Genomic DNA, 27,630 nt, shown 5'->3' with positions numbered 1-27,630 from the left:
GGTGTTACTGGTGGATATTGAGTGTCAAGCTACGTCATTGGTGGAAAAGTGACAGAGTATCGCACGGACCAATCGGGAGCCTGGATACCAAAGTTGTGCGCGACTGAGACGCCACCTGTCGCGTGAACACGCCGCGTTCATTGAATAACCCGCCCGGACTGTTTTATTGACGCAAGCGCACTGAGGCCCAACAAAGGGCCGAAATAAGAACGGTTCGCAAGTGAATCTGATGTATTTATGTCATAAAAATGGTGAAATCTGTGAAGTGGCGAGTAGAAATTAGGATATTCGACGTGTCGAATCATGACCGAGGCATCTGAAAAGTAAGTGGTGTATCTGTAACTCAGTTTTTGTGATTCGTGCTCCGCCGTGTTCTGGCTAGGTAGGGCTCTACCCCGGCCATTTTCCATAGCTCATGGAATGTGTGATGTGATTTATGGTGTTTTCTAAAGTTCTATGAGTAATTGGGAGGCTATAGAATCGATATAGATAGGTTTTGTGGGCTAAAGTGTATGTAAAATTGCATACATGTTCGTGGCGACCGCCGCCCTTAGGTCAACCCTGTGTCCTCCAGTGTAGCTAGATAATCAATGAGTTCTCGTTCATTCACAATTAAAGTAGGTAACTCCTTTCGGGGTCATTTGAAGCTACTTCAATTCAAGCAAGCTGTATTGCTCAATGAATTGTCTTACATTATATCGATGGCACTATGACGCTCGCGTATTTTTCGCGCAAAATAAAAAACTGGCTGTATGGAAGTTCGACAGTGCGATATGTCAAAAAAAAAATTAAAACATTGTTTTTTTTAGTAACGCCTTTTTTCTGTAATGGAATTTGCTGTTACATTTTATTTATTGCTTATTTTGTATAGCCTTGTAATTCATGATATTGGATGATCAATGTTTTTAGTAGGCCTAATAAAAATCTTATAGGCACTGACAAAATTCCTTAGTTACTAAGCTTCATGAGCTTTTAAAATAATTTACTACATAACTACATATAATTTTATTTAAGTTTACAAATTATAATAATAAATTCCAATATAAACCCCTAACATATCCTTTGAGATGAGCTATTACAAAACTGGTTTGAATATTATATTTTTAAAGATATTCTACAAAACTATAATTGAATATTATATCATAATTTAAAATAAAACCTAAATCTGTGTATCCTGCCCTATTTTTGTAAGTAAATAATGTTGTAAGGTAGCTTTTGTTCTAGTAACAAATAATATTTTTAAATATTTGAATCAAGAACACCCCTTATTTTTCTATAGTGTTAAAAAAAATACACAGTTTTAATAATGATTTATGGTTGACAGTAATTTCACATTCATGGTTACTTCTAATTAAGTTCAGTTCACTTATTTGAGCTTTTTAAATTAGAAAGATTATGTATTAAATCTGCAGATTTTAATATTAGGATATCTTTTATAACCACTGATTGATTAAACCAAACCTGGTTTCTGTTTAATTATTATCTACATTTATTGCTACTCCATAGTTACTTGTAAATAAGATAATTATTTGTATTATAACAGTAATTCACTTTAATAATAAATAAACAAAACACCTATAAAACATAGAAAAGTAGTTTACTTAATACATATCCACTTGTGTCAGGTTTGAAACCCGGGTCATTTTTTTAGTTTTTCAATTACAATGATCTTAATTACAGTCATGTTTTGCTTAAATAAACTACTTAGGTACAATAATATCAAACATAAAATAACATAACTTATAGAAAAAGCAGTCTAAATAATGTTAGGACACTTATATGGGTCTTATTTGGGAAATTAAGATCTTCACATAAACATCATCAGCTTGTGACAGACATTACATACATAAGATTGCATTTAGTAGAAGTAAATAATTATATTAGCAGGCAATAAGTAAAACTACAAATAGGCATTAGTCCACTACTTAGACTGTTTTTTTTTTAATAAAAATAGTTAGGTTTAGACAATAACTATGGTACCTAGATTACAACTGATCAGTAATCTGTTATGCAGTATGCACAGATAATAAATACATAACAGATTATAAGTTCTTAGTATAATTTTTATACTAACTGCCGTACTCAGAGACATTTAATGATTACTTAAACTATGCCTTCGTAACAATTTTGTTCCAAAAACAATTGCTAAGGACTGGGTTAAGTAGGCATTAAATGACTCTTGAGTACAGCTGTTAGAGTGCCTAACTTAATGTATACATAGGTTTATCCTTAACTATCCTATCTGATGATATGCAGATTTTTCCTCTAACTTGGTATTTAAGGAAAAAATTTAGAACTCAATACTTATTAGTTATGTGCACAATTTAACCAAATGAAACAATACAACTAACTATAACAGGAATAAATAAAAACGATTGTTGTATGAGAGTAACATAACTGATAATATCACTCCTAATAATCTTTAAAGTAGAACTTAAAAGGCAGTGATGTATTTGCAGTAAGTAACTCTACTTCTTGCCAGTTAGCTCCATCATAGTTCACAGGGGTCTGGTCTAAAATTATACCTCGTCATTCAAGTGCTTACAAGTTCCGGAGCTGCAGACGACTGTCGGATTACCGGGGCTCCGGCTAAAAGCAGGAGTAGAAACTGGATTGTTTTTAGTCAATAAAAGTCCGATACTATTCTCTCGCTTCTCAAAAAAAGTACTTAACTGATAACAATTAATTTGCTGCAACAGTCTCAGGGTGCTTTTCCACCAGAGATGTGCTTTATAGGTACCTATGCCACGGAGATGTTATAACTAAGCTGTGAATCTATGTGACTGTTTCCACTGATACTAAGTTCCGCCGCAAAGTAGATGTAACGAGGAAGATGCGCAGCTTGAGTATGCGATGTATCGATAGTAGAAAAGCCATCCATATCACACAAATCTTACCATATAAAAAAAATATAACAGCTTAGATGAGTTCGTTTCCACTAGTGCTAGCTATGGGTACCAATGAATATGGTTGGTTGAAGCCACACGCATCTACAGCACCGTAACATAGCATCTCTGGTGGAAAAGTACGCTCAATGTCCCATCGAATGTGCAAAACATTATGGCATCTTTTTAAACTGCGATCTCTATCCCGCTCGCTAAGCAACAATCTTATGTAGAAGAACTCAAGAATCCATAAGAGGCTAAGTCATTATTCGCAAAAATCTACTTTCATACACATCTACCCAACCCTTACAACGATATACACGCAACATTACGTCAAATAGGGACAAAACCCTCCCGTTTTAAATGCACTGAAGTGTAACTGCAGCGCCCCTCTATTTAGTGCGTGGTTCAAAGCACACGTTAAGCACACCTCGACTGTATAGTCAAGTAGTCGACTACACTCGTCACTCCTCTATTTCCCTAGGTAGAGTAAAAATAGGACCCTTTTTCATCCCCTGTGCTTATTAGGGGGTGAATAGATTGCGGTGTGTTACAAATCCTATGTATAAACTAACTACTTGGGGTGCATTTCTATCAGAGATGTGCTATGTAGCTATGCTATAAAGATGTAATAGCTAAGCTGCGAAACTATGTGATCGTTTCCATTGATATTAAGCTATGTATGAGTAGCTGTGCGAGGAAGATGCGCAGCTCGATTATACGATGTATCGATAGTAGGGAAGCTATCCATAGCGCGCATCTTTCCATATAAAAACATAGTTTAGATGAGTCCGTTTCCACCAGTGCTATGCTATGTGTACAAATAAATATGAGTGGTGGAAGCCAAACGCATCCACAGCAACTTAGCATAGCACATCTGTGGTGGGAAAGCAGCCTTAATGTTGATTATTCTAAAACTAACTCAACGGTTTATATGTTTTTGAACTGTTACTGGATAGAATTGCACATCTTTCTAGTATTGTCACATTTTCTTCACTTCGGACGAAAATTCTGTTCTCTATCAAAACTCAGACCTCAGAATTTCAATGATCAAATTCACTTCTTTTTTTTGAGGGGGGAAAATCATCCATTAACTTCTCCCGCCTTGGGCGAGGCGAGAGGGAGTGTCAGACTCTTACTGACTAAAATTCACCCCGTTCCTACTCCTGCTTTTCGAGTCGGAGCCCGGTAAACCCGCTACATAGTCCGCAGCTCCGAAATCAAATTACGCTGGTATTTGTTCTCCAGAAGAGCTTTATGGGAGCTACCACGCCTACCACAAACAAAACATGAGATCAGTGACACACTAATATGTGCAGTATGCAGTCCATTCATTACACTGCAATTGACCGCATCCAGCAAGCGTCGTAATGGTCAATTTCCGTGAGTTTTCACTGACTCACTAACAAAATGGAATACTTTCATACTGATACCACCCTTATGACAAAGGATTTAAGATCAATTTTTGAGATGTGCGTAGAAATGATTAAAAGGATAAATGAAGAATGTTTGTTAATTTGAATTTAAGTGCAGTATATGATGCGTGTTCATGTTAACTCTAGTTAGTGTCGACAAGTAGTTAACTACTTAACCAACATCTAACAGAAATAAAATAGCGTTATGTCTTTTAATCTTCGAACGACAGAGATGCACATATACAATGCAACACTAATTTTTCGCTTTTTTCGATTTTGACGAGTTCCATCTAAGAAATGCTACTTTAGAAAAACTGACAAATTACACTACCTAGGGGCCTACTCTAATTCAACGAACGAACGAAAAAACTTCGCAGATTGCATACTAGAATTCTATTTATTGCGAACTTTCGTGAAAAAATATGAACGAATAGATTTTGATATGAAATTAAAAATGTAACGTTATTTCAAGTAATTCTATTATTAAAATAATAAATCCTACGGCCGAAGATTAAACGAATCTTTGGATTCGAGAACCGGAGTAGGACCAAAGAGGCAGTTATCAGGAAGTTATTAAAAGGAATCAATGCGTTTCCATACTAAAACTGAAAGTAGGTACTTATTGCCTTAAGCCAAAGATACACTAGGCCCTTAGTGACTAAGGCCGCGTTTCCATTGACGCGGAGCGGGGCGGAGAAGAGCGGTGACGAGCGGTGAAAAATGGTCAGTGTTTCCACTGACGCGGAGCTGGGCGGAGAGGGGCGGAGAAGAGCGGTGAAAAATGGTCAACGGAGTGGTGTGAGGCGGAGCGCAGCATACTTTTGGAATCATATTGAGAGATTGCCCATGTCTAAATACAATAGACCCTTTATCGATCAAATATCGCAATCGATATTTTTATTTAGAGTTTATTGTTTTTTTTTTATATGATATATTAAACGAAATAAGATTTACAAATATATTTAATTTTTTCATTAATTAACGATATTTCGATTTCGACATTAAAATAAAACTAAAAGAAAGTATTTTCTCAATTGAAAGTTATGATTTACTTGAATATCAATTATCATTAACGACTATTTGAGTAACGACTGTTTAAGAAAATTTCAAACATCAATATAACATTGAAAATAAATATATTTTTGTTTGATAAGTAATTTGTTTCGTAGTAATCGATTTTAAGAAAATCGATTAAACAACACCCTCACACACGCTACTTGGACATCCCTTTTTGGTTACTTCGTGAATCTTCGTGCTTATTCGGCAATACTCGGTACTCGGTTATGTCTCTATCACACGTTAGCATGCGTCGTGTTAGTGTCACTATCCCTAAGCACAGTCCGCTCCGCACCGCGCTGCTCCGCACCGCCCCGCTGTCCTCCGCACAGCACCGCCCCGCTGTCCTCCGCACCGCATCGTCTCGCTGTATATTTGTATGAATATCCGCTCAGCTCTGCTCCGCCCCGCTCATGCTGTTTCCATTGAAGCGGTGCGGAGATTTCGAGCACATTGATTGGTCAATTCGTGCACCGCTAAGCTCTTCTCCGCCCCGCTCCGCGTCAATGGAAACGCGGCCTAAGGGACCAACATAGATAGATTTGAATCACGAGTGCACTTTCTGTAGCGATTGACTTACCTTGTTTACGAAAAATAGTGACAGCCACATTTCACCAATTTTAAGTATTTCGAAGCTCATATAATAAGGTCTTCTCTGTCGTTTCATTCTTGGCAGAGCGGTTGTTGTCACGTTGAGGCGGCTGTATTTGTATTGGACGCAGATGCTGCTTTCCTCATGATCTTTAGCCATCTCTCCCTGTTTTTCGGACCTGCGGACTACCTAGCGGGTTTCCCGGGGCTCCGGCTCGAAAAGTAGCTGTAGGAACGGGGTCGTTTTTAGTCATTAAGAGTCTTAAGAGTGTGACACTTCCTCTCGCCTCACCCAGGCGAGAAAAGACATAGGATGATTTTTCCCCTTAAAAAAACCTCTCATTGTGGACTTTCTGGCGCAGTCTGACACAGGCTTGCCTGTAGCCGATTTGCCTTGATCAGTCCTGTGCATAGGTGATCTGACTATTAATAGGGAAGCCTTGTTTAAAAACAGTCATTGTTAGCTAATTTACATTGAGTTTAATCCATTATAGAATATACGTTTTCGATAATATCTTTAGTTTAAAACAATTGATATTATATTTTAACATTATTTTACCTGGTATGATTAGGCAGGTAGGTTAAAAAAGTATTTATATTTAGAAAACAATACATTTACTGTTTCATTATTAACATACATAAAAGTAAATAGTTAGCTTGACTTATTAAGGACAGACAGGCAGACTCATCCAACTTCTTTTACTGCATCTGTTGCACTAAACCGCAAACGCCTTGAGCAATTAGTGTGGTGATTAATGCTCAAATCTTCTGTAAGATGCATTTGCTCAGCAGTAAGCAATTATAGGCTGTTTATGATGATCACTTATTACAGACCGGTAGACACATCCAACCTCTTTTATAGCGTCTGTTGCACTATTGCAACCACCGTGAGCAAGTGTGGTGATTAATGCTCAAACCTTCTAGTAAAATGCCTTGCTCAGCAATGGGCACTTATATGCTGTTTATGATGATCACTTATTACAGACCGGCAGACACGTCAAACGTCTGTTACAACGTCTGTTGCCCTAAACCACAAACGCCTTGAGCAAATGTGGTGATTAATGCTCAAACATTTTTGTCAGAAGAGGCCTAGTGGGCACTTCTAATCTGTTTATGATGATGATGATGATATACAGCGTGTAACAAAATACCCATATACATCAAGAAGCACTGAAGAATACTGGTTGAATAGAATCTCTACACAAAGTTTCAGCTCAAAATACGTTTAAAAAAATTGGTACCAAATACTTGGTGTCGCATGGTTCTTGATTTTAAATCATACAAACGTATCACAACACTACAGGGGTCACTCGCTAATATTACGATACATTTCTTCTGTAAATCTGATCTCCTAGTACCTGTATCAACCTAATTTTGATGTTCGGTTTCTGGAATTTCGTGTATTGGAAAAATTTATAACTTCGTTCCATGAAAACATAAGTTTAAAAACCCTTCCCGTATCGTTTGTTATGTTGTCTACCATGCACTTGATATGTATACCCCTTTTTGTTACACGTTGTATAACAGTGATGTTTTTGTTGCAGTGCCTATTTGGTGCGGGTGCGTGCACAGGTTATGTGCCGCGACGAGGGCACCGGGGGCTGGGTGGCGCTCGGCGGCGGCGGGCTCGCTGATGTCATGGTCGGGAAGCGAGCCCGCGCCCATAGGGCCTCAGGTGAGCATAATAACTACTAAACCATGTGTGTAATATGGATGAATGTTTATTAATGACCTAATGACCTGACCTGGTGAAATGTGAGGATCTCAAAAATATTGTATTATCTGTAATGTATCACTTTTCTAGCAAATAAAATTGATTTGATTTAATATAACATGGAGAGCCAAAATGAGTGTGAGGACAGACTTATTCTTATAATGATGATGACGATAAACAGGATGAGGGAAGTGGAACCTCTTCTTTTTCTTCTCCTGTAATGATATCTTCTGGTCTATTTCGCTGCCTCCAGCCGTTTGGTGACGGTAGAGTGCAATATATTCGTCACCATCGACTACTCTTCCCATGGTTTTGCAAGGACCTACTTTAGGGAGTACACATTTCATCAGAGACTCAATCAGCGTGCTCCATCTTCGGCCACATCATCGCTTACCACCAGGCGAGATAGGGGCCAAACGCCATCCTATTAAGCATAAAAAAATCATAGACCACGCAACAGTAGCGTTCTCTGATATACCTGAAGCTAATAAACTGTATTTTGTAATAGCTTTTAAACGTAAAGATTATGACCAATTCTCTTTATGTAAAGGAGACTATTACTCCAGCAGTAGACTTATAGGGTGTTGATGTTGATCAACAAAAAAAAAAATAGAATTCAACCACCCACCAACAACCACAACATAACTCGGCCATCGAACCCACTACAAAGTACCAGTAACAACTCCCTATTAGCCTACTTAAAAACTTAATGTTAATTGCACAAGTCTACTTATGCAACTAATGATTCATTCTAATGAATGACTCTCCTTACAAGTCCAAACTAGCCTATTGTTACCCTACTACGCATTTAAAGTGGTATTGTGTGTTGTGGTTATAGTAACCACTGTTATGATGTTAGATTGTATTAAAATGTACAGACATGTTTACATGTTAGGTAACTAGGTACGATGACCGATTCCTAACATGAAACTCAGTACCAAAACCAAGTGTGGGAGAGCCATGCTTCAGCACGAATGCGCCGGCTCGACCGGAGTGATACCTGATTGTTGTGTGAGTGAGGTTACCGGAGGCCCAATTCCTCCCTTCCCGATCTTCCCAATCCCCGATTCCCTAACAACCCTTAAATTCCTAACTCCTAAAAGGCCGGCAACGCACTCGTAACGCCTCTGGTGTTTCAAGACTTCATGGGTGGCGGCGATTGCTTGCCATCAAGTGATACGTCTGCTCGTTTAAGAAATAAAAAATGCTGTGTGTTCAATAAAAAAAAAATACATCAAAGTCGCGTTGATCCTGCTAATTTCTCTCTCGTGATCCGTTTTAAAACCGGAGAAGCTCGACTCCTATCCATCTGGTGATATGTGTGCTCATTTAGCCTCTATCTATACAAATACACTTAGCGGCACAGAATGTGGCCCAAACATAAACAGACGGATAACAGGCGATTTTGTTATCGCATATGAGAATTTCAAGTAAGCACAACAAAGTTCATTTGTTTATTTATTGTAACGCTTAACGTTAGTTTGCTATTGGAACGCAAAAGAACACCGGTAAGTTAAACTTCGATAATCAAATGATTGTGCTTTCAATCTTTATTGATTATTTTCTTCTTAATCTGCAATAATTAATGATGCCAAAACTGGAAAATAATGACCCTAAGTTCAGCTCAAGTTGCTCAAGCTGTCTTGCTTCGGAGCTAGAGGCGAAAGCAGCGAGAGATTGCTGAAACTTTAAATGTACCGCGTACAACACCAAGATTCGCCTTGAAAAGATACGATCAGATTGGCCTATACACGAGGAGACCAGAAAGTGGTGGTTTTAGGTGTACATCAGCACGGTATGAGCGATTTATGGTTTTCGCAATTTTGAAAAATCGGTTCCTTACCGCGGTTGAAATTCGGCAGCGACTACAAACGGCAAGAGGGGTCAACGTAAGTGAGCGGACAATAAGAAGGAGAATGGAGGAACAGAATCTGAGTGCTCGTAGACCAGCTCGAGGTCCAGAACTGCTCCGGCACCATCGCGTAGCTCGACTTCGATTTTCTCGCGAACACGCTAATTGGACTCATGAGCAGTGGAGCAAAGTTCTGTGGACAGATGAATGTAGAGTGGTCTTAAGAGCTCCAAATGGCCGCGAACGTGTGTGAAGAAGGCAATGGGAGAGGTTTCTGCCAATAACGACCACACAAATCGTTTGTTTCCATGGTGGATCAGTTTTGGTTTGGGCAGGGATCTGTTCAGACGCACGCATAGAGTTGGTAGTCGTAGCTGGTCGTCTAACAGCAGTGCGATACATTAAAGAGATCCTCCAAGAACACATTTTACCATTCGTGGCATTCCTCGGTAGCGAAGATTTCATTTTAATGCAAGACAATGCCTGACCTCATACAGGGATGATTACCTATCTGAGGTGAGAATCACGAAATTGGATTGGCCAGCACGAAGCCCAGACCTGAAACCCATAGAACATGTCTGGGACATGCTTAAAAGACGCATCCGATCCAGTCCCAACCCTCCAGAGACTATCGGTCAACTGAAAACCGCTCTGATGGCCGTCTGGGATGAATAACCCCAAGTGGACATTAAAAACATAATCCACAGCATGCCTGACCACCTGCAGGCGGTCATCAGACCCAGGGGTGGAAATACCCGATTTAATCTTAAGTACCATAGCTTTAATTTGTAATTTTAATTTGAAAATCATTTTTTTAAAACTTCAAGTTTCGTGCCTTTTCTGGTTTTGTACAATTTTATTAAAATTACCTCACTTTTTTGTTAATTAAACGTTAGCATATAAGATCTAAATAAACATTTAAGTTTTACAACAACAAAAAATCCCTATATCACTTTTCATTTTGATAATAAACAACATAACGTACTTGGGCCACTTTCCGTGCCACTGAGTGTATTATAAAGCTGAAGAGTTTGTTTGATTATTTGTTTGTTTATTTGAACGCGCTAATCTCCGGAACTACTGGTCCGAATTGAATAATTCTTTTTGTGTTAGATAGTTCATTTATCGAGGAAGGTTATAGGTTATAACACATCACGCTACGATCAATAGGAACCGAGCAGAGCGGGTGAAACCGCGCGGAAGTAGCTAGTTTTATATAAACGGTAATATTAATCTTTTCAATAAATTTATAATATTATGTGTTTGTATTTCCAGCTGGGGGCGAGAGTAATGGTGAGATGGCAGTGCCCGGTACATCGACATCCACGGTAGTCGCGGCGGTCGCACCTACGCACGAATACTTTATACATGGGAAGCGCATCAGCGATGGCTTGGTAAGTTCATCACTTATGTTTTTTAAGGGGGGAAAAATCATCCAATGACTTGGGCGAGGCGAGAGGGAGTGTCAGACTCTTACTGACTAAAAACTACCCCGTTCCTAATCCTAGTCCGAAGCTCCGGATAACTTACACAGAGTGTAAACGTTGTTAATACCTATAAAATAACATCACGCCTTTGATTCTCTAAAGAGGTAAGCATCTTACCAGTTATGTTATAACTCCCAAAAACTTCATACTATTACAAAGCCTTCTGCAAACGAAAAAAAACTAATAACATTTTAATCGCGCCCAGTTACCGTTATATCGACAAGATATTACGATATTTTTATAATATTTATCGTGAGACATACTAAATTAACTAAAATCACCATTACCTCACGTAAATTAATGGGGAAAAGCTCTACTAGTTTTACCATTATTACCAGTAGACAGCGCAACATCACCGCCACTGCGCACGCTGCTCATGATGAAGAGTCCCTCTGTGACTCGAAACTACTACTAGTTTTAAACTGCTAATTTAAAAGTGACTACTAGTGAATTGACTGCACGGTTGGTGCGGTGGCTGGGCAACTGGCTGCCGCGCAACGGGTAGCGGGTTCGATTCCCGCACGGAGCAACTCTTTGTGTGTCCACAAATTGTTGTTTCGGGTCTGGGTGTCATGTGTATGTGAACTTGTATGTTTGTAAACGCACCCACGACACAGGAGAAAATCATAGTGTGGGGCAACGTTTAAAAAAAAAGAAAAAAAAAGTATAAGCTCTACAGCTTTTCTTGGACATTAATATACGTGCGTAAACGAGACATTACGAACTTAGTCAAAACACCAATCCTCCCACAAATCTCAATCTTCATACTCTAACCACATATCTCTCTAACAATTACAGGAAGTCCTAGAATGCACTATAAAGAAAGACTTCCAGTACAACAAGGTGATGCCCACGTTCCACCACTGGGTGACGGACGAGAAGCGCTTCGGCCTGACCTTCCAGACCGCTGCTGACGCCCGCGCCTTCGACAAGGGCGTGAGGACCGCCATCGAAGAACTGCTCGACGGTAAGCCGTAGTGTGTTCTGTACCCTTAGTACGAGTTTACTTTACGGTTAACGAGATGGAAATGAGAACACGTTCGGCACTCTGATTGGTGGGTTCATTCGCACCCGCCAATCAGAACACCGATAGCGGTCTCGTTCCGTTTGCATTCAATGTAAAACAAACTCGTACTAAGGGTTCTGGTCGACGTCTTGTTATAAAACTGAGGTTGGTGACAGATTCTCCAAGTCCAAATTACTCCAGAATCTCTGGATTGAGCTAAGATGAGCTAAGCTCGTAATTGAAACTCAATAGAGATTATATCAAAAATCTTATAATTTTGGCCAATAATAAGCTACAATGATATTTTAACGACTACACATAAATGCTCACTGACTTTGGTCTACGTTTTATAATAAGACGAAAAAGGTTTATTCTTCAGGTTAAACTATCAATTGAATTAAACAATAAAATATATTTCGAAAGTCAAGGAAAAAAATCCTTTTTTGAGCGGCGAAACTCATCCATTTAGTTCTCCCGCGAGGCAAGAGTAGAGGACTCTCTCTTCAGACTCTTATTGACTAAAAAGCATTCTGTTCCTACTCCTGCTTTACGAGCCCGGTAACCCGCTAGGCAGTCCGCAGCTTGAAAGCATGCTTTCAAGTAATAAGAATTTAAGGACAATTTGACGACATAAATCACTAAGAAATATTATTAATAATCTAAAAAAATCCTCTGTAATTAATTGGTTTTCTCAATTTTTACCGAAGAATAAACCTTGAGCTTTATATTTGCTTTGGCTGTGCCGAAACTACGTACTTATGTATGTGTACATATCTGCTTCAAATATTATGTAATTATTATGTATTTTATTTACTAATACTTATTGTATAAAAATATATATAAATATATATAAGTACTTTGGGCAGGAGATGCCATAATGTGGTTGTCCACTATGACATAAAAAATCAGCCGCCTCCAATGATATTATAAGTAAAAAGCTCTATGTAGACATATGTTATAAGCGCTCAGAACGTGGCACATTAAAATGTAGACAATTAGCTACGTTTAGTAGTATGGAGCCACTATATGCCAAAATAGAGAGGGGCGTGGTTTGTACCGTCTCGTGCTCCCCATATATTATCACGCATTATGTTAAAATAATCCAGTTATGACATCTCTTCTTTTTATTCTACTATTTATAATGTGTACCGCATACCGCTGTTCGCAATATTATATTTAAGTATACATTACAAGGACAAAAACGTGCATAAATTAATAAAAATACAAATAAGAAGTACTTATTTCATAAAAAAATTAATAATTACGTGCCACACCTCACTGTCTTCACTAGTGACCGACGCTTACCGGAGAATTTGCCTTCAACAGTTTTCTTTTGGGCAGTTAATGCTTTAATTGAAATTAAATATTAGTATTCACTCAAGATGAAACACTGGTTACTTACCTTGTAATGACTGCTAGAAGGTTATGTTATGGGCAACGCTGATTACTTGCCATCGGATGAACCATATAAAATTCGCAAAACACTACAGGCATTACAAGTGTGTTACCGGCCTTTGAGGATTTGGAATTTAAGGGTTGTTGGGGTATCAAGGATTAGGAAGATTAGAAGGGGGGGGTTAGTTAGGCTTCCGGTAACAACAAACACAACGCAAGCGTTGTTTTACATCGGTTTTCTGTGAGGCCGTGGTATCACTCTGGTTGAGCCGGCCCATACGTGTCGAAGCATGGCTCTCCCACACTTAAAGGTTACAAGTATATCTTTAGTAATATTGCACGTATTTGTCCTTGGTAGTCCGCTATATATCCTGTCGCTCGATGTTTAATATATAATGTGGAACTAATTTATCTAATGTGCTTTCTTTTGCCTCCTCTACCGTATACTGGATTCCTACACGGTGAGTTTCTTATTATATTCTCAAGATACGCTTCTTTTTGGGATTAGACAGGAAGAAAGTAAAAATAATAATAATATTCAATGATTTTCTTAATAATATGTAAAAGTAGACATGTAACTGTTCAGTTGCTTAATGTAAACATTATTTAGATTTCTAACTGTAGCTACACAACAAAATGAGTGTCTAGATGACGAAATAAAAGTAAAAGGGTTTATTTTTATTACTAATTATCGCAAATCATCATGAAACACGTATTTTACACTCAAGAAAACATTAAAACAAGTATTTAATAAATAATAACATTTGAACTAAATTCTGTGACTACTTATTATACTCAAAATTTACAAATATTCAAGACAATAAAAAAATATATATTTTCAAAGGGTCTGGGTGTCATGTGTATGTGAACTTGTATGTTTGTAATCGCACCCACAACACAAGAGAAAATTCTAGTGTGGGGCAATGTTTAAAAAAAAAGAAATAAAAACAAAGTAGAATCTGCTACATTATAATAACTAAAGATTAACTAAAGACATACTAACAAAATGCTTTATTTTACTAAAAAATAACACAAGTTTGCTCTATACTGTTTATAAGGTCCCATAGTAAACACGTGTGTAATATTGTGATAGGTTTGGGTGGCGCCTGGCCTTCACTTCACGCGTACAAAAAACACAACCCAGCGCCGAAAGAAGAGGACGAGGAATCTAATATCTTCGAGGTAAGTTCTAGTACGGGGTTTCCCAAACTATGGGTTGCGACCCATTGGTGGGTCGCAAGCGAATTTTTAGTGGGCCTTGTCTGTAGAAGACGCACTAATCAACCGATCTGTATTTTATTTTTCATGTTATTGGTATCGGTTTAATTCTCTGAATGTGGGTCTTGAGTTCGGGAACTTGATTTAGATAGGTCGTAGTCCAAATAAGTTTGGGAACCACTGTTCTAGAAGATGATTATATTCACTACCGTACATAATAATATTAAATTCAACATTAACTTTGTAATAACCGGTAAAAAAATGTCATTTGTCTCCGGAAAGATACTCCATACAAGTAATATCGAAAATGTTAATGCAGAGATTTTATCCATGAAGGAGTAGGCAGAGGTGCACATTACGACACGTAATCCCGCTATACAATGTACACACACTTTTTACCATTTGTGTTATAAGTCCCATGTAATAGGAGGTGAGCCTATTGCCATATACTGGATCCCGGCAATAGAGTCACCTGGTTTTGTTTACTTTTTGTCATATTATACCACATGCTTTAATCAAATTGTACAGCTGTTGGCTTTCTATGTGTTTAATGTTTAATATACAGTAACCGTTAACCCGCAATAGTATAGCATCCATACATGTTAAACAATATTACCATTCAAACCATAAAATTTATATTAATATTCACCAATAGGGAATATGCAGACAATTTTTTTATTTTTTAAATTCAATTTTCACTTCATTTTGATGTAAAAAAAATAAACCATAGCTGTAAGAGTAGTAATTACTTTTTTATAAAATTTTAAAAATAGTGGTTTAATTTGACGAGTTCAAACGCTCCTATTTCTCGCGCGCTTGAGGCGTGACGTCATAGGGCACACCTGTCATTGTATTGTTTACATTGAGAGTTTGATAGATAACAACACGCGTAATAATCATGGAAGAAGAAAAAAGCCATTTTATAGATATTGCATGGTACCAATGTGTCCTAACAATATAAAAAGTACACCAGATAAAGTTTTTTTTGCTGTTCCGAGAGATCCAAACATACGTAAACAATGGTGTGAGGTTATGCGAAGAGAATATAATGTATCTTCAATATCGCGTTTACATTGTTGTGAAGATCATTTTAATGTAAGTATTATATTTGGCCAAATAACATCTTGTAGTGTTCTAGAAATCCATAGGTTACAGAACTTTATTTAAGTTCGTAACCTTATTTACGAATGTCATAACATGTTAGAAGATTCTTCATCTGAGCTATTTCTACTTATCCTAAGATGCTTCACCAAGTGTTGTGTTTATTTCAGATCAAAGAAGATACAGTAAATTATATTAAATACAAGCTCATGAAGGAACAAGGCGAAAAAGTTAAATTATTCCTAAATAAAGGAGTTATGCCTCATAAATTTCAATGCCAAAAACGAAATGCTCCAGCACCACAGGAGAGAATGTATGATTCTAAGAAGAAAAGATTATCACTAATAAATGAATCTCTCCCCGAACCTGAAGTCAACAGTGAAAATGTTTTAGAACGTGAAACTTCACAAACAAGTTATTGTGATGCCGGACCAAGTACTTCCTATATTCAAGGCTGTGAAAATGATCCAGAGAGGCCTAGTACCTCTGTTATGGATGTGTCTGTAATAGAGCCCCGTACATCCCATGTTGAAGTCTCTACTAATACAGAAAACTTACTTAGTGACAAGTGTGTGCAAATAAATAAGAGACCAAACTTCAGAAGTAAAAGTGTTCAAGTTAATTTAACAACAAAGAAGACTAATGTAGCTTTATCTCCTGTTCCCCTTCCATCACAAAATATTGGAACTTCACCAATAAAACCTGCAACAGCTGCGGTAAAAAGAAAATTATTTCCTACTAAGTCGGATACAACATCTATTTCGTCCATTTCTTCACAGATATCTCATGATTATGAACCCTGTAGCTCATCTGACTTAAGTTATTGTGTGCAAGATGAATCAGCAGATTCAGATGATGAAAAACATTTTAAAAATGTAATGCGCAGTAGTATGTTAAGTGCCATAGATAGAGAACCCAAAATGTTACTAGGATTACCTAAACAGTCATATCATTTAATAAAACTATTAAGTGAAAACATTCCACTTCCAACTGTAGACATATTAATAACTCTTAAGAAATTGAAGTTAAATGAATCATTTGGCATACTTGCTTTACATTTTGGCTACTCACAGAGCACTATCAGTAGAATATTCAATAAAAGTTTACCTTTAATCGCATCAAAAATGAAAGACTTGATTGTGTGGCCAACACCAACGGAGGTATATAAAAATTTACCTATATCATTCAGAGCGAGGTATTCAAATGTTATATCTATTATTGATTGCTTTGAAATCCAGATTGAAAAACCTTCCGATCCAGTCCACCAATCACTTACTTGGTCACAGTACAAAAAATGTAATACATTAAAGTATTTAATTTCATGTACACCAGATGGGTTGATTAATTTTATATCCGATGGATATGGTGGAAGAGCTACAGATGTCATGATAGTGCAAGACTGTGGCTACTTAGACTGTTTACCTCCAAAAAAAGCAGTTATGGCTGACAGAGGGTTCAAAGACTTATCACATTTACTGGGAGCCAGAGACTACTCTCGTCCGGCCACCTTCTGTTTCACAATCTAACCCAAGCACCAAAGATGAAATAAAGCAGTCAAAACGAATAGCAGCTTTGAGAATTCATGTTGAACGTGTAATAAATAGATTAAGAGAGTTTCATATGTTACTGCCTCATGCTTGTGTAGACTATAATTTAATACCTGTCATTGATGATGCAATAACATTGGCATGTGGTTTGGTAAATATTCAGGATGTTTTAATAAAAAAATGAATTAAGAATGCATTAATTGTTTTATTTCAGATAAAGTAAAAGTACATGTTTTTAAAATTTACCTATTTTTGGGAAAATGGCTTGATGCCAAAACAGTGTGCATTTTTCTATTATCGTTTCACACAGTTGTTTTTTATATTCCACCTCTATTATATTAACTTTCTTAGAGGTTTCAAAATTGTTATCAGCAACACAAAAAAGACCCTTACTTTTATTTCCAAAATGCATCTGAAGTTGTAGTTGTGCCATATATTTTGGAGCCACTTCACTATTGCTGTCAATATAACGGCTCAACGCTTTTTCTGATGATGGGCATTTAATTTCTATGCTGTACATAGTACTTTCCCCATCTGGAGAAGCCCCCATTATAGGATGAGCCGCATTTAATTTTAAGCCACACTTATTTATTTTTATTTGTTTAATTTTCTCTACTTCTTTTAATACTTGACTTTCTAAAAATCGCCCCCTTTTCATAGCTTCTGTATCCTTCAGTTTGGTTGCTCCCAATATGTTCTCCGTTAAGGAACCATCCAGAACTTTACAATGTGCAGCCTCATATGCCTTAGAAGCTGTGATTCTTCCATATCTTAGTTCATGCCATAATGGACAGTCATTTTGATCTTTAGTTATCAATTCGGCTTGTTCGCATGCTTCTGTACTCATCACCAGTTTGCAATATTCAAGAAACTCAACAGGGTTTGCAGTCTTGCTTGCAAGAATTAAATGGTGGATCGACAGTCTCTCTGCATTGTTTGGAGATTGATAAAATTTCATCAGATGATTATTTGTATCACCAACACTCACACAATTATTTTTTACCACTGTTAAAAAATTGCCAGTGCTTGAGGAATTTGATGCGGGATTCACTTTAGGTGCTTTGCAAATATCTTTTGCTTTAATAAACTTCAAGCTAGTACCAACTGAAGAAAGCTTGGATTTTTTCCAATAACACTCAATGCTTGTACTTGGAGGATCTTCACTACGTCGGTGAAGCCATGCTAAAAATGCAATAGCATGTTTACATCCTCCTAAAACAAAAGAATAAAATTATTTTTCTTACACAATAATATCACTCTGGTAGTAATGGTTAACCTAATGCTGCTATAAGTTCTTGACTTCATAATAATTTGACAATCTTTATGGTTACACATGACCTATGACTGTCAAGAGTTTTACTTAGATAACAAGTATATCATCAGCCACAAACACAAAGTAAGTAAAAGAGATTGTACCTAAGTGTGCTGCGCAATCCAGACATTCCACAGAAATTACAGTTTCTTCAGCTTCATCACATACAGCTTGTACTGCGTATGACTTCTGACGAACATTGTGCTCTGGTGTGATGCGAGCTTTCACTACACATAAGTTCCCCTCTCGTTTAATTTGTACATATCCTACAGCTGAATCGCCGTATGATTCTCGTTGAGATCTGTAATAAACAATAATCTAGGTTTACTTACTTACCTACTCTCATAAAAACATGCGATTGATCGTATAATCTAATTCATACGTGTTTTAATAAAGTATAATGAATGTAAACAACATTTGAGGTTATATTTAGGGAAATAATGAAATAAGTGCACGTATGCATAAAAACAGATTTACTAGCTTAAAAATGCCATGTTTGACAATAATTACCTTGCAGCTTTTACTCCTTTAACCTCAGCAGATGTAAAATCTGGGTTTGACGCAAAATATGTGGTCATCATAAATGCATCTATTTTTGGAAGATTATCCGACTGTGCTTTCACAAAACCGTTGTCCGTCATTGCTATTGATGACGCTTAATATTTCTTGATATTTATATTTTAGAAAACTAAGCTAGTATAGCAATACAACCAATTTCTCTCAAAGTTCTCAAACACAAGCTGTACCTCTACCATGAGTTGACACTTTGACAGACAGTTGAGTTGGTACACGTGACTGACTGACAGGACGATAATGTGCCCTATGACGTCACGAGGCGTTTTACAAATTTGAATTACGCGCGTAAATTTTTCACTTTTTGATTTATGTTTTAAATAATTAAATGCATATTAAATCAGGAAATAACGAATTGAGTGTAATACTACGACCTTAAAAGCTTAGGGAAAAAAAATCAGGCCATTTTATTTTTTATGCATATTCCCTATTCACCACGCGTAGTTGAAGGAAGGCAACGTTGCAATTTATTGCTTGTTTTTCTTTGCTGATATTTTTATTTGAATCTATTAATGATATAGATTAAAGAGTTTAAAGGAACGCCCTCTGTTAGTTAACATACTGTATGATAAATAAATAATTATATGCAAGTGTATGAACGTTATAAACAACTGAATTGCAATGCATCCAGTGTCTGAACCTGCCGTGCGAGTCGCGGTCGAGCTCGGAGAACTCGACGGCGAGCCGGCGCCGCCCGCCCGACGACATCACGCAGACGCCCATCCTCTCCGCCATCACGCTGCCCAGGCATCCGCTCTCAGGTACATATACCCACTGTAAACTAAAGCCTTCCATGGGCGGCGCTGATCGCTTACCATCAGGTGACTCGTTTGCTCGTTTGACTTCTATTCCATAAAAAAAACTGTCCGCGTTGTACAAAAGCGATAGGCGGAATTGGCATTAGCGCTTCGTGAGTTTTCATTGTTTCTAAGCAAGATGCAAGCATTTGTCATTTGTAGGCCGCCTATTGTTTGTGAAGGATGCATGCATTCGTCAAATGACGCAACGTTGATAGCTAACCTAAGGGTTGGTTCATATCGGACGGAAAATGCGTATTATCGGTCGCTTAACGCTAGAACAGATTATGTCTAGAAAAACACGTGACCGTTCACACTCAACCGATGATACGTCAGTACAACTGATAAAACGCTCGCTGATTCTACGTCAGATATGAACCGACCCTAAAAGTTTAAGACTATATCTATAAATCACCTAAACAAGGTTCTACTTTAAGTAAAAGTAGAAACTTGTCTGCTAAAAATTAGTGTCCGACCGAAAGTTCGGTTTCGGCCGAGTTTCGGCCAAAAATCAAGTTTCGGCGACAATTTCGGTTTCGGCCGAAATTTTTGCCGAAACCGAAACTGATTTCGGAAGTTGTCGTGCATGCTCGCCTAACGTCGTTTCTCGCTGCAACGCTTTGGCGGCCGCTGGCGGCCATTGTCGTGCGCCGTAATTTGATTATTAATAACTAATAAACATTTTGCTGTGACAACTTTATTTGAAAAAAAATAATAAAAATATTATTAATATTTTTCTATATTATATTAAATAATAAATCATTACAAGAAAATTAATATACTGTGTTGAAATAATGCAGAATAATCGATAAAATGTACCAAATTTCAGTATTCTAAGTAATTTTATACATGACCACGTGAGTTTCGGTTTCGGCCGAAACTAAAGCCACGGCCGAATATTCGGTTTCGGTTTCGGCTGGAAAACCAGTTTCGGTCGGACTCTACTAAAAATGCTGAATTTATGTCTTCGCAACATTCGGTGCAAATATGTTTGAACAGCAGTATTTTCTGGAGCATGTTTTTTTTTTAATTTTACACAATTACTAATCTATGTATGTATATGATATTTACAGACTCACTGACGCAGTACGAGACTCAGTTCGACGAAACCGTGCACGCGGTGGAAGAACCGGAAATCGAACGGTGTCCCTACGTACATCTGTCTGCTGTGAGTACTACACTCTCTTATTCACTTCTATGTACATTTTATACGTAGAAATGACGTATTTGCTAACTCTTAAACTTTGATTCATTATATCTAAGTATTGTTATCTTATATGACAAAATTAAAATACTTGTCTAATAATTTTTCATTAGGTACCTAACTGAGGAATAAATATATCTTTAATTTAAACCCCGTCATCATCCTCATTTTACTGAACCAAAAATTTACTAGGTACAAAGATAGATAATAAAGATAGAATTATGTATCTACGTATCAAAAGAGGTCTTTTCTCAGTAGATAATTACAAACTGATGCTAATGTATGTCTGTGCAGGTGCACGAGTACACGTACCCGGCGGTGAGTGCGAGCGCGACCATCAGCTCGGAGATGTCCTCGCCCAACACCAAGCCGCCGCTACTCAAGCGGGACTCCGGTCAGTATTCTACTACTTATTAACGTTTTATCGTCCCAATGCAGTAGCCTTAGTTCGAGTTTTGTTGTGTTGTATAGAAACAAGAGCGTGTTCGGGGCTCTGATTGGTTGGCGAATTCGGGCCGATTCAATAAGAGCGCCGAACGCTCTCTCGTGTCGATTACTTAACTTAAAGCAATCTCGGACTAAGGATATCAGGACAAAGGCCTCCCTACCTTCCTGCCATTCCTCTCTGTATTAACTTTCTGCAGGCAAAAGTTGTGAGCTTGTTGAGCTTATACGGTTGATATGAACAGTCCTGATTCCAACCCAGAAACCACTTTACTACATCTCATTATGAAGAGTAATGTATCTTTGTTCGTTGAATAAACAAATGTTAACATAACTTTTTCTATATTCCAGGGTCGATGAAGAAGGGCGGCAGTGGTGGTTACAACAGCGGTCCGCCGCCGCTGCCGGACAAGAAGCCCGCGGAGGCTACATTCCAGGCGCGGATCAAGTGCAGGTCTGTCTTATTTTCATAAGAACTATTTCATTTAGGACTCAATTCGATTGTTATGGGCCTATTCATGAAGCAAATATAAAGAGAAGATCGTCATAACTTGATTTCTCTTGCGTGAACATATTTATTTGCGTGGCACTTTAACGGGATGCCTGGACGTTACAAATTACGCCCTCTCTCTATTTGCCAACATGTAGTCTGATACTACAAACACGTTGCTAATTGTCCACATTTAAATGTGCTACTTTCTGAGCGCTTATAACCTATCTAAATCATTTTTTAATTAGTAATATCATTAACATCCACAGAATAGATAAAGAATTTAACACCGTTAAAAACTTGATTATCTTGTTCTCAATTGTAACCCTTTTGTGAGTTTCGCTGTCTAACTTTTTGTATAGATCTTAGAAATCTCACATCCAGTTTTCAGAAACGCGAGTCAAAAAGCAAAGCAGAACTAGGATTTCTAAGGGTCGGTTTATACTGACGGAACATGCGTGTTATTATCGATCGCATGCCAGAACAGACAATTAATTTATTGAAAAACTGCCAGACGACTACTCGATCGATGATACGCTCGACTATTTTACGTCAATTGAACCGACCCTAATACTATATGTACCCTTACTATAACCGATCGTTAATAAAGTTGTATTGCGTTGTTTAGGCATTGTCACGAGTGGTACTTGGAGAGCGCGAACCGCGCGGGCGCGTGCGAGTTCGCTCCGGATTGCTTCCGATCGTGTATCGACTGCGTCTCGTGCATCAAGTGCGCGCAGGTAAACTACACATATGAATATATACTTTTACTTTTTAATTGTTTTGTTTACGCGACTTTTGGCCGCTTTTTTATTTAATGTGTCGATTTTGGCGCTATCTCGCCTGATGGTAAGTGATGATGCAGGCCTACGATAGAACACGTCTGCCCATAAGCAACCTATTCACTCTAGCTTTGAAGACACGTTGTCAGGTTATACCCATCAGGAAACACAGACTCCGGCAAGGAGTTCACTCCCTAGCAGGTGATCATGCCTGGCTTAGACTTTCAATTTTTTATTTTTATTTTATGATGTTACCCCATTTTGTACCAGTTATGTGCGATCAGTTATCGTGTCCCTAGTGCGCGGCTACAAATCGAACAAAATCAACTACGTGCGGGAGGGCGCCACCGGCGACGACGCGCGCGGCAAATGGCCGCCCGCCCCGCGCTTCCCGCGCTTCGATAGTCCGCTGTGAGCCGCGTCAACGACCCCGCGCTCGCGCTTACAATTCTTATTATATTCTTTTCGTTCGTATCGTTCTTATTGTAACAGTCCTTATTTACATTATACCATAATATACAGTCCACAGTCTTCATTATTTACTCCACCTACTGAGCCATCGTCGCAACAGTGTATGTATGTTTATAAGTGTATATGAACATTGCAGTGCATGTTGTACCACTGCATGGCGGACGCGGAGGGCGACTTCGCGTTACATCCCTGCGCGTGCGCTCCGCCCGACGAGGCCTGCGCTAAACGGTATGTTTACTACTCTTATTGTTGTTAATATCTATTGTAACTGTAGAGTTTATTATTTGAATAGAAATATTAAGTATATTATATGAGTGAGAAAGTGTCAGATTGTTTTATATTAATTTTAAAATCTTATAATTATTAATTGGGTGACTACAGTAGTGATAGAAATGCATAGGTTAAATTACTAGTTATAGAAAACTGAAATTGGATAATAAGTTTAATGTATTATACTTCATTTGTGCTGTAAAACTATACATATAACTGTAAAAACTGTATAAAGGAAAATTTATCGATATTCTATAAAGTCTACTAATTTTTAGACGAAACTATATATTGTCGTTTGACATTTAATTCTACTTTTAATTTTTTTCCAAAATAATGATCTCTTGTCTGTATTTAATCATGACAACGTGTGTTAATGCCTCATCTTGTCCCCGTATCCAGTTGGATGGGCGTGAGCCTGCTGAGCGTGCTGGTCCCGTGCCTGTGGTGCTACCCGCCGCTGCGCTGCCTGCACGCCGCCGCGCGCCTCGCGCACTCCGCCGGCGGCATGCACGCGCCCGCGCATCCGCACGTCGCGCCCGCATAGCCGGGACTCAAACCCCGCGCCACGCGCCAACCTCGCTACTCATAACACATATACAAGGCAAGAGGTTACACCGCCGGTCGTAAACTGAACGTTAAAACATCCTGTGTAACGCAAGGTACCCCTCAATAGCCTGTATAAAGGTGCCAGGTTATACCCAGTGGTCAGTAAAGTGTTTTTCATTCTGAATAAGATGCGAAGCAGTCAGCACACTGTGTTGAAAGCGTGGGTAGTATACCTAATGGGAATTAACAACCTGTGTAAGGCGCGAGGTTAAAAAAACGCACTAAAATCATAACAACTTGTGTACAAGACGCGAGGCAAATCTTCTTTGAACATCTGAAGTGAAGAAGACATTATGTATGCACTGTTCTTCGTCATAATCCCAGTTTGCCTAAATATTGTTTAATATTTGAAGATATTATGCGATATTTATATAGATTGCGGTTGTAATTACAATTGTACTTTGTGGTTATAAAAATATAGTTCAAGAAATGAAGACAAAAACATTGGCTGAACGAAATATCGTTAAAAAATAATTAAAAATTTCTAAATATACAAGAATATTAACCCGACCAACCACAAAATGGACAAAGAACAGTGCGAGTAACGTGTCAAAAGTGCGGAAAAATCTAAAAACATTAGCGGGGGCAAAATATTCGGAGATAGACGAACGGACAAGCGGTTCACTATATCACCGCTTCAAACAAATGGATATACGGAAAACAGATTTCACCAGATAGATGGAATAGAAAGGAAGGAATGAAAGCATGGCTTTCTCAACCAGAAAGATGGTATATGTCATGTGGAAATACAAAATAAATTGAGACAATGTCTACAAGATTGTGTTTTAATATGTTGTCTCAGGAATACATGACAGAAATAAAGGAAAAGTGTTGACAAAACGAAGGCACTATCATGATATAAATGCATCAGATTGATGAACCAAAATTATTTATTAAAAGGAAACACATCGAACCGTTTTTTCTATTTAAAAAATAATAATAAATATAAAATCGCTACTAAATTTCCTTTATCGATAACACGCTGAGGCGTTCGATAAGATCGGTCACAACAATGTGAAACACTACTCGCAATAAATGAAAAAAAAAATATCCAGAAAACGTGGTATTTTGATAGAAAGCGCCATTTTGGCCATTTAGTATTCATTTCTATTAAATAAGTGTTATTTAATATACATGCACAAGAAGAAAAAAAAACAAACACTGCGAATCTTTCCCATAGATGTACGTATTTTTAGATCTGACAACCCAAGAAGCTAAAACCTCTATAGTATTAATTATTTTTATTTCGTAACGCAAAGGAACGTGGTTAAAACAAAGCCAGTGGCCAGTGTTGCAAGACATTTTTTCATGATAGCAACACTGAGAGCAACAGTGAAGTGACAATGTCGATGTATCGACACGAAACGTGTTTTGGAGGGTGGCAACAATTTTTTTCTTTCGCTTTTTTATACCCAGTGTCAAAGTTATAGTGTTGCTGTGTACGGTGTTGCCACTGTAAGACTTATTCGGTGTTTTAGCGAAATAAATTCGCATCGAATTGGGCTAATTCAATTCGCCATGGTCTTTGATGTGAATCGTAGTGTTGGGTAACATTTTAGCTTATTAATTTTTAATTTAAACGCCCAACACTATTTATATTTAAAATGTTATATTGTGCCATAAATATGTGTTTTTAAATAATCTTTTTCTTTTACAATTTCTGTCTTCCATGACTTAGGATTGATTTTAAAAAGTTTAAAATTTATGATTGTTATTTAAAAATGGTTGGATTTGTTATTTGTGATGAGTTGTTCGAGAATATATGCTATTTCTATTGATTGATGTAATCATTACAAAGTATATGATATACAAAATGTTAACATATCCCATTCATTGTTATATATTTAACATTTTAAACGCTTCTTTACTTGTCTAGCCTAAGTTTAAATAAATGTTTAAAATTTGAAATTTAAATTTCATGTTTTAAATTTAAATTCTTTTAAAAAAAAATGTTTAACGTTTGTTTATTTCTTAACAATTTATTTAAATTGAGGCTAGATCTTTTAAAAATATTTGTACTAAGATTATGCATTCTTTTTTAAATTAGATTTATTTGAAAAATACGGGTAGTATTGTTACCTAGACAGCGGCATTTTTTTTTCAAAGTTGTAATTTTTCTATAATTATTATTATCATAAAAATAAAAATTAATGTGTATTGTAAATTTTAATATTCGTAATGTCATTGAAACAAAGCGTCATATTTATTATTAGTGTTATAATATAGTTGACATTAATCAGTTGGTTGAAATTAAATATAATATCAATGTTTCAAGTAATTATGTATGTCTACTGCATAGGTTTAAGTAAAAAAAAAGTTTTTTATAAAACTTCACACAAACATACAAACACGTTCACCGTACAAAGTTAATGTTGTCTAGTCTATGGATCAGTATTTTTTCAAAAACAAAAATCATTCTCACTAAAAAAATATTCCTTTTAGTTTGAATTCGAAAAAATAAAATGACCAAAATGTTTTTGTATATTTATAAATAAGAGAAGTATTCACGAAAATGGTTCCGGTTATCTGTTTATGAGGTGTTACACTCAAACGAACATTTACAAATTATTAAAGTAATATTTTTAACGGGATATGAATATAAAATCTTCTAAGTTTTCGTAAGATTTGAGGGCTCACTTATGAAAATTACACAAGATTTTATATTTCGATTTGCGGTTGCGATCCCTTGGATCACAGTCGCGAATGCGTCAGGATCGTTTACATTTAAAATAGCAAAATACAGTTTCAAGTTTAAAAAACCGGTTTTATCCAGTGTCACACTTCTCTACAGCGAACACCCGAACCTTTTTCGTAAAAATTTGTTACTCCGTAAAAATGAGAAACTTTAATATTGTATCAAAATAAGTAAATGTATTCAATGTTTAATTATAAAAAAAATAATGTATTTTAACTGTTTTTTAACGTAAAACATCAAAAAAGGTTGACGCAATCAATCACTAATTAGTTGTATGAAGAGACTTTAAATATTTACTGTAGTAAATTTTAAGAATAATTAAAAATCAGTGTTTAGTGTCTTTAAGCGTATTGGTATCAAATTTGATTAAAAACCAAAGTTATGTGTAAAAGAAGGTTTGTGCGTAAGCACGGCCTGATATGGTTGTTTAAAATGAACATAAATGTATTGAAAAATATGAAATAAATAATCGTACATAAATGTGCGTTGTTTTTTCATTTAAACTCTCAATAATTCTTTCTGAATTATTACCCCACTTACATTAAAATTCGGAGCTGCGGACTACCTAGCGGGTTTACCGGGGATCCGGCTCGAAGGGCAGAAGTAGGAATGGGGTGGTTTTAGTCAGTAAAAGTCTGTCACTCTCTCTCGTCTCGCCCAAGTCGGGAGAAGTCATTAGATGATTCCCTCCACCCCTCAAAAAAATAAAACGTACATTC

The 27,630-nt window shown here is 37.1% G+C and overlaps 3 protein-coding genes across 4 annotated transcripts; 2 read left to right on the top strand and 1 right to left on the bottom strand.

Annotated features, from left to right (window-relative positions):
- Positions 1-11: 11 nt before the first annotated feature.
- LOC118276669 (sprouty-related, EVH1 domain-containing protein 1) lies at positions 12-27,395 on the top strand. Of its 2 annotated transcripts, none has more exons than XM_035595094.2 (12): positions 12-323; positions 7,492-7,622; positions 10,789-10,907; positions 11,799-11,967; positions 14,546-14,583; positions 19,784-19,913; positions 21,023-21,117; positions 21,448-21,547; positions 21,949-22,051; positions 22,716-22,827; positions 23,477-23,568; positions 24,010-27,395. In XM_035595094.2, exons 1-12 carry the CDS (start codon positions 304-306, stop codon positions 24,152-24,154), a joined length of 1,254 nt encoding a protein of 417 aa, XP_035450987.2. In that variant the 5' UTR covers positions 12-303; the 3' UTR covers positions 24,155-27,395. The 2 variants fall into 2 exon arrangements, with proteins under 2 accessions (XP_035450987.2, XP_035450986.2); XM_035595093.2 differs by having other exon boundaries at positions 94-323; positions 14,495-14,583.
- LOC118276668 (uncharacterized) lies at positions 15,328-17,463 on the top strand. Its single transcript, XM_035595091.2, has 2 exons — positions 15,328-15,714; positions 15,891-17,463. Exons 1-2 carry the CDS (start codon positions 15,553-15,555, stop codon positions 17,244-17,246), a joined length of 1,518 nt encoding a protein of 505 aa, XP_035450984.2. The 5' UTR covers positions 15,328-15,552; the 3' UTR covers positions 17,247-17,463.
- Positions 17,453-19,578, bottom strand: LOC118276670 (uncharacterized). The gene is made up of 3 exons (XM_035595095.2): positions 19,090-19,578; positions 18,684-18,880; positions 17,453-18,479 (listed from the first exon to the last, which is right to left on the bottom strand). The coding sequence occupies exons 1-3, from the start codon at positions 19,218-19,220 to the stop codon at positions 17,503-17,505; spliced, it is 1,305 nt and encodes a 434-aa protein (XP_035450988.1). The 5' UTR covers positions 19,221-19,578; the 3' UTR covers positions 17,453-17,502.
- Positions 27,396-27,630: the final 235 nt, after the last annotated feature.

Source organism: Spodoptera frugiperda, chromosome 17 (assembly GCF_023101765.2).
Source record: "Spodoptera frugiperda isolate SF20-4 chromosome 17, AGI-APGP_CSIRO_Sfru_2.0, whole genome shotgun sequence".
Lineage (NCBI taxonomy): Eukaryota > Metazoa > Arthropoda > Insecta > Lepidoptera > Noctuidae > Spodoptera > Spodoptera frugiperda.
The sequence above is the reverse complement of the archived record's forward strand: the minus strand, read 5'-3'. Positions and strand labels throughout refer to the sequence as shown.

Bases quoted from the DNA above. Each gene is read 5' to 3' on its own strand.
- LOC118276669 (XM_035595093.2), top strand. From the start codon at position 304: ATGACCGAGGCATCTGAAAA. The intron at 7,623-10,788 runs GTGAGCATAATA...TTGTATTTCCAG, and splicing joins CCGCGCCCATAGGGCCTCAG to CTGGGGGCGAGAGTAATGGT. The intron at 11,968-14,494 runs GTAAGCCGTAGT...ATATTGTGATAG, and splicing joins CATCGAAGAACTGCTCGACG to GTTTGGGTGGCGCCTGGCCT.
- LOC118276670 (XM_035595095.2), bottom strand. From the start codon at position 19,220: ATGACGGACAACGGTTTTGTGAAAGCACAGTCGGATAATCTTCCAAAA. The intron at 18,881-19,089 runs GTAATTATTGTC...TGTTTATTACAG, and splicing joins AAAGGAGTAAAAGCTGCAAG to ATCTCAACGAGAATCATACG. The intron at 18,480-18,683 runs GTACAATCTCTT...CTTTTGTTTTAG, and splicing joins GGATTGCGCAGCACACTTAG to GAGGATGTAAACATGCTATT.
- LOC118276668 (XM_035595091.2), top strand. From the start codon at position 15,553: ATGGTACCAATGTGTCCTAACAATATAAAAAGTACACCAGATAAAGTT. The intron at 15,715-15,890 runs GTAAGTATTATA...TGTTTATTTCAG, and splicing joins GTTGTGAAGATCATTTTAAT to ATCAAAGAAGATACAGTAAA.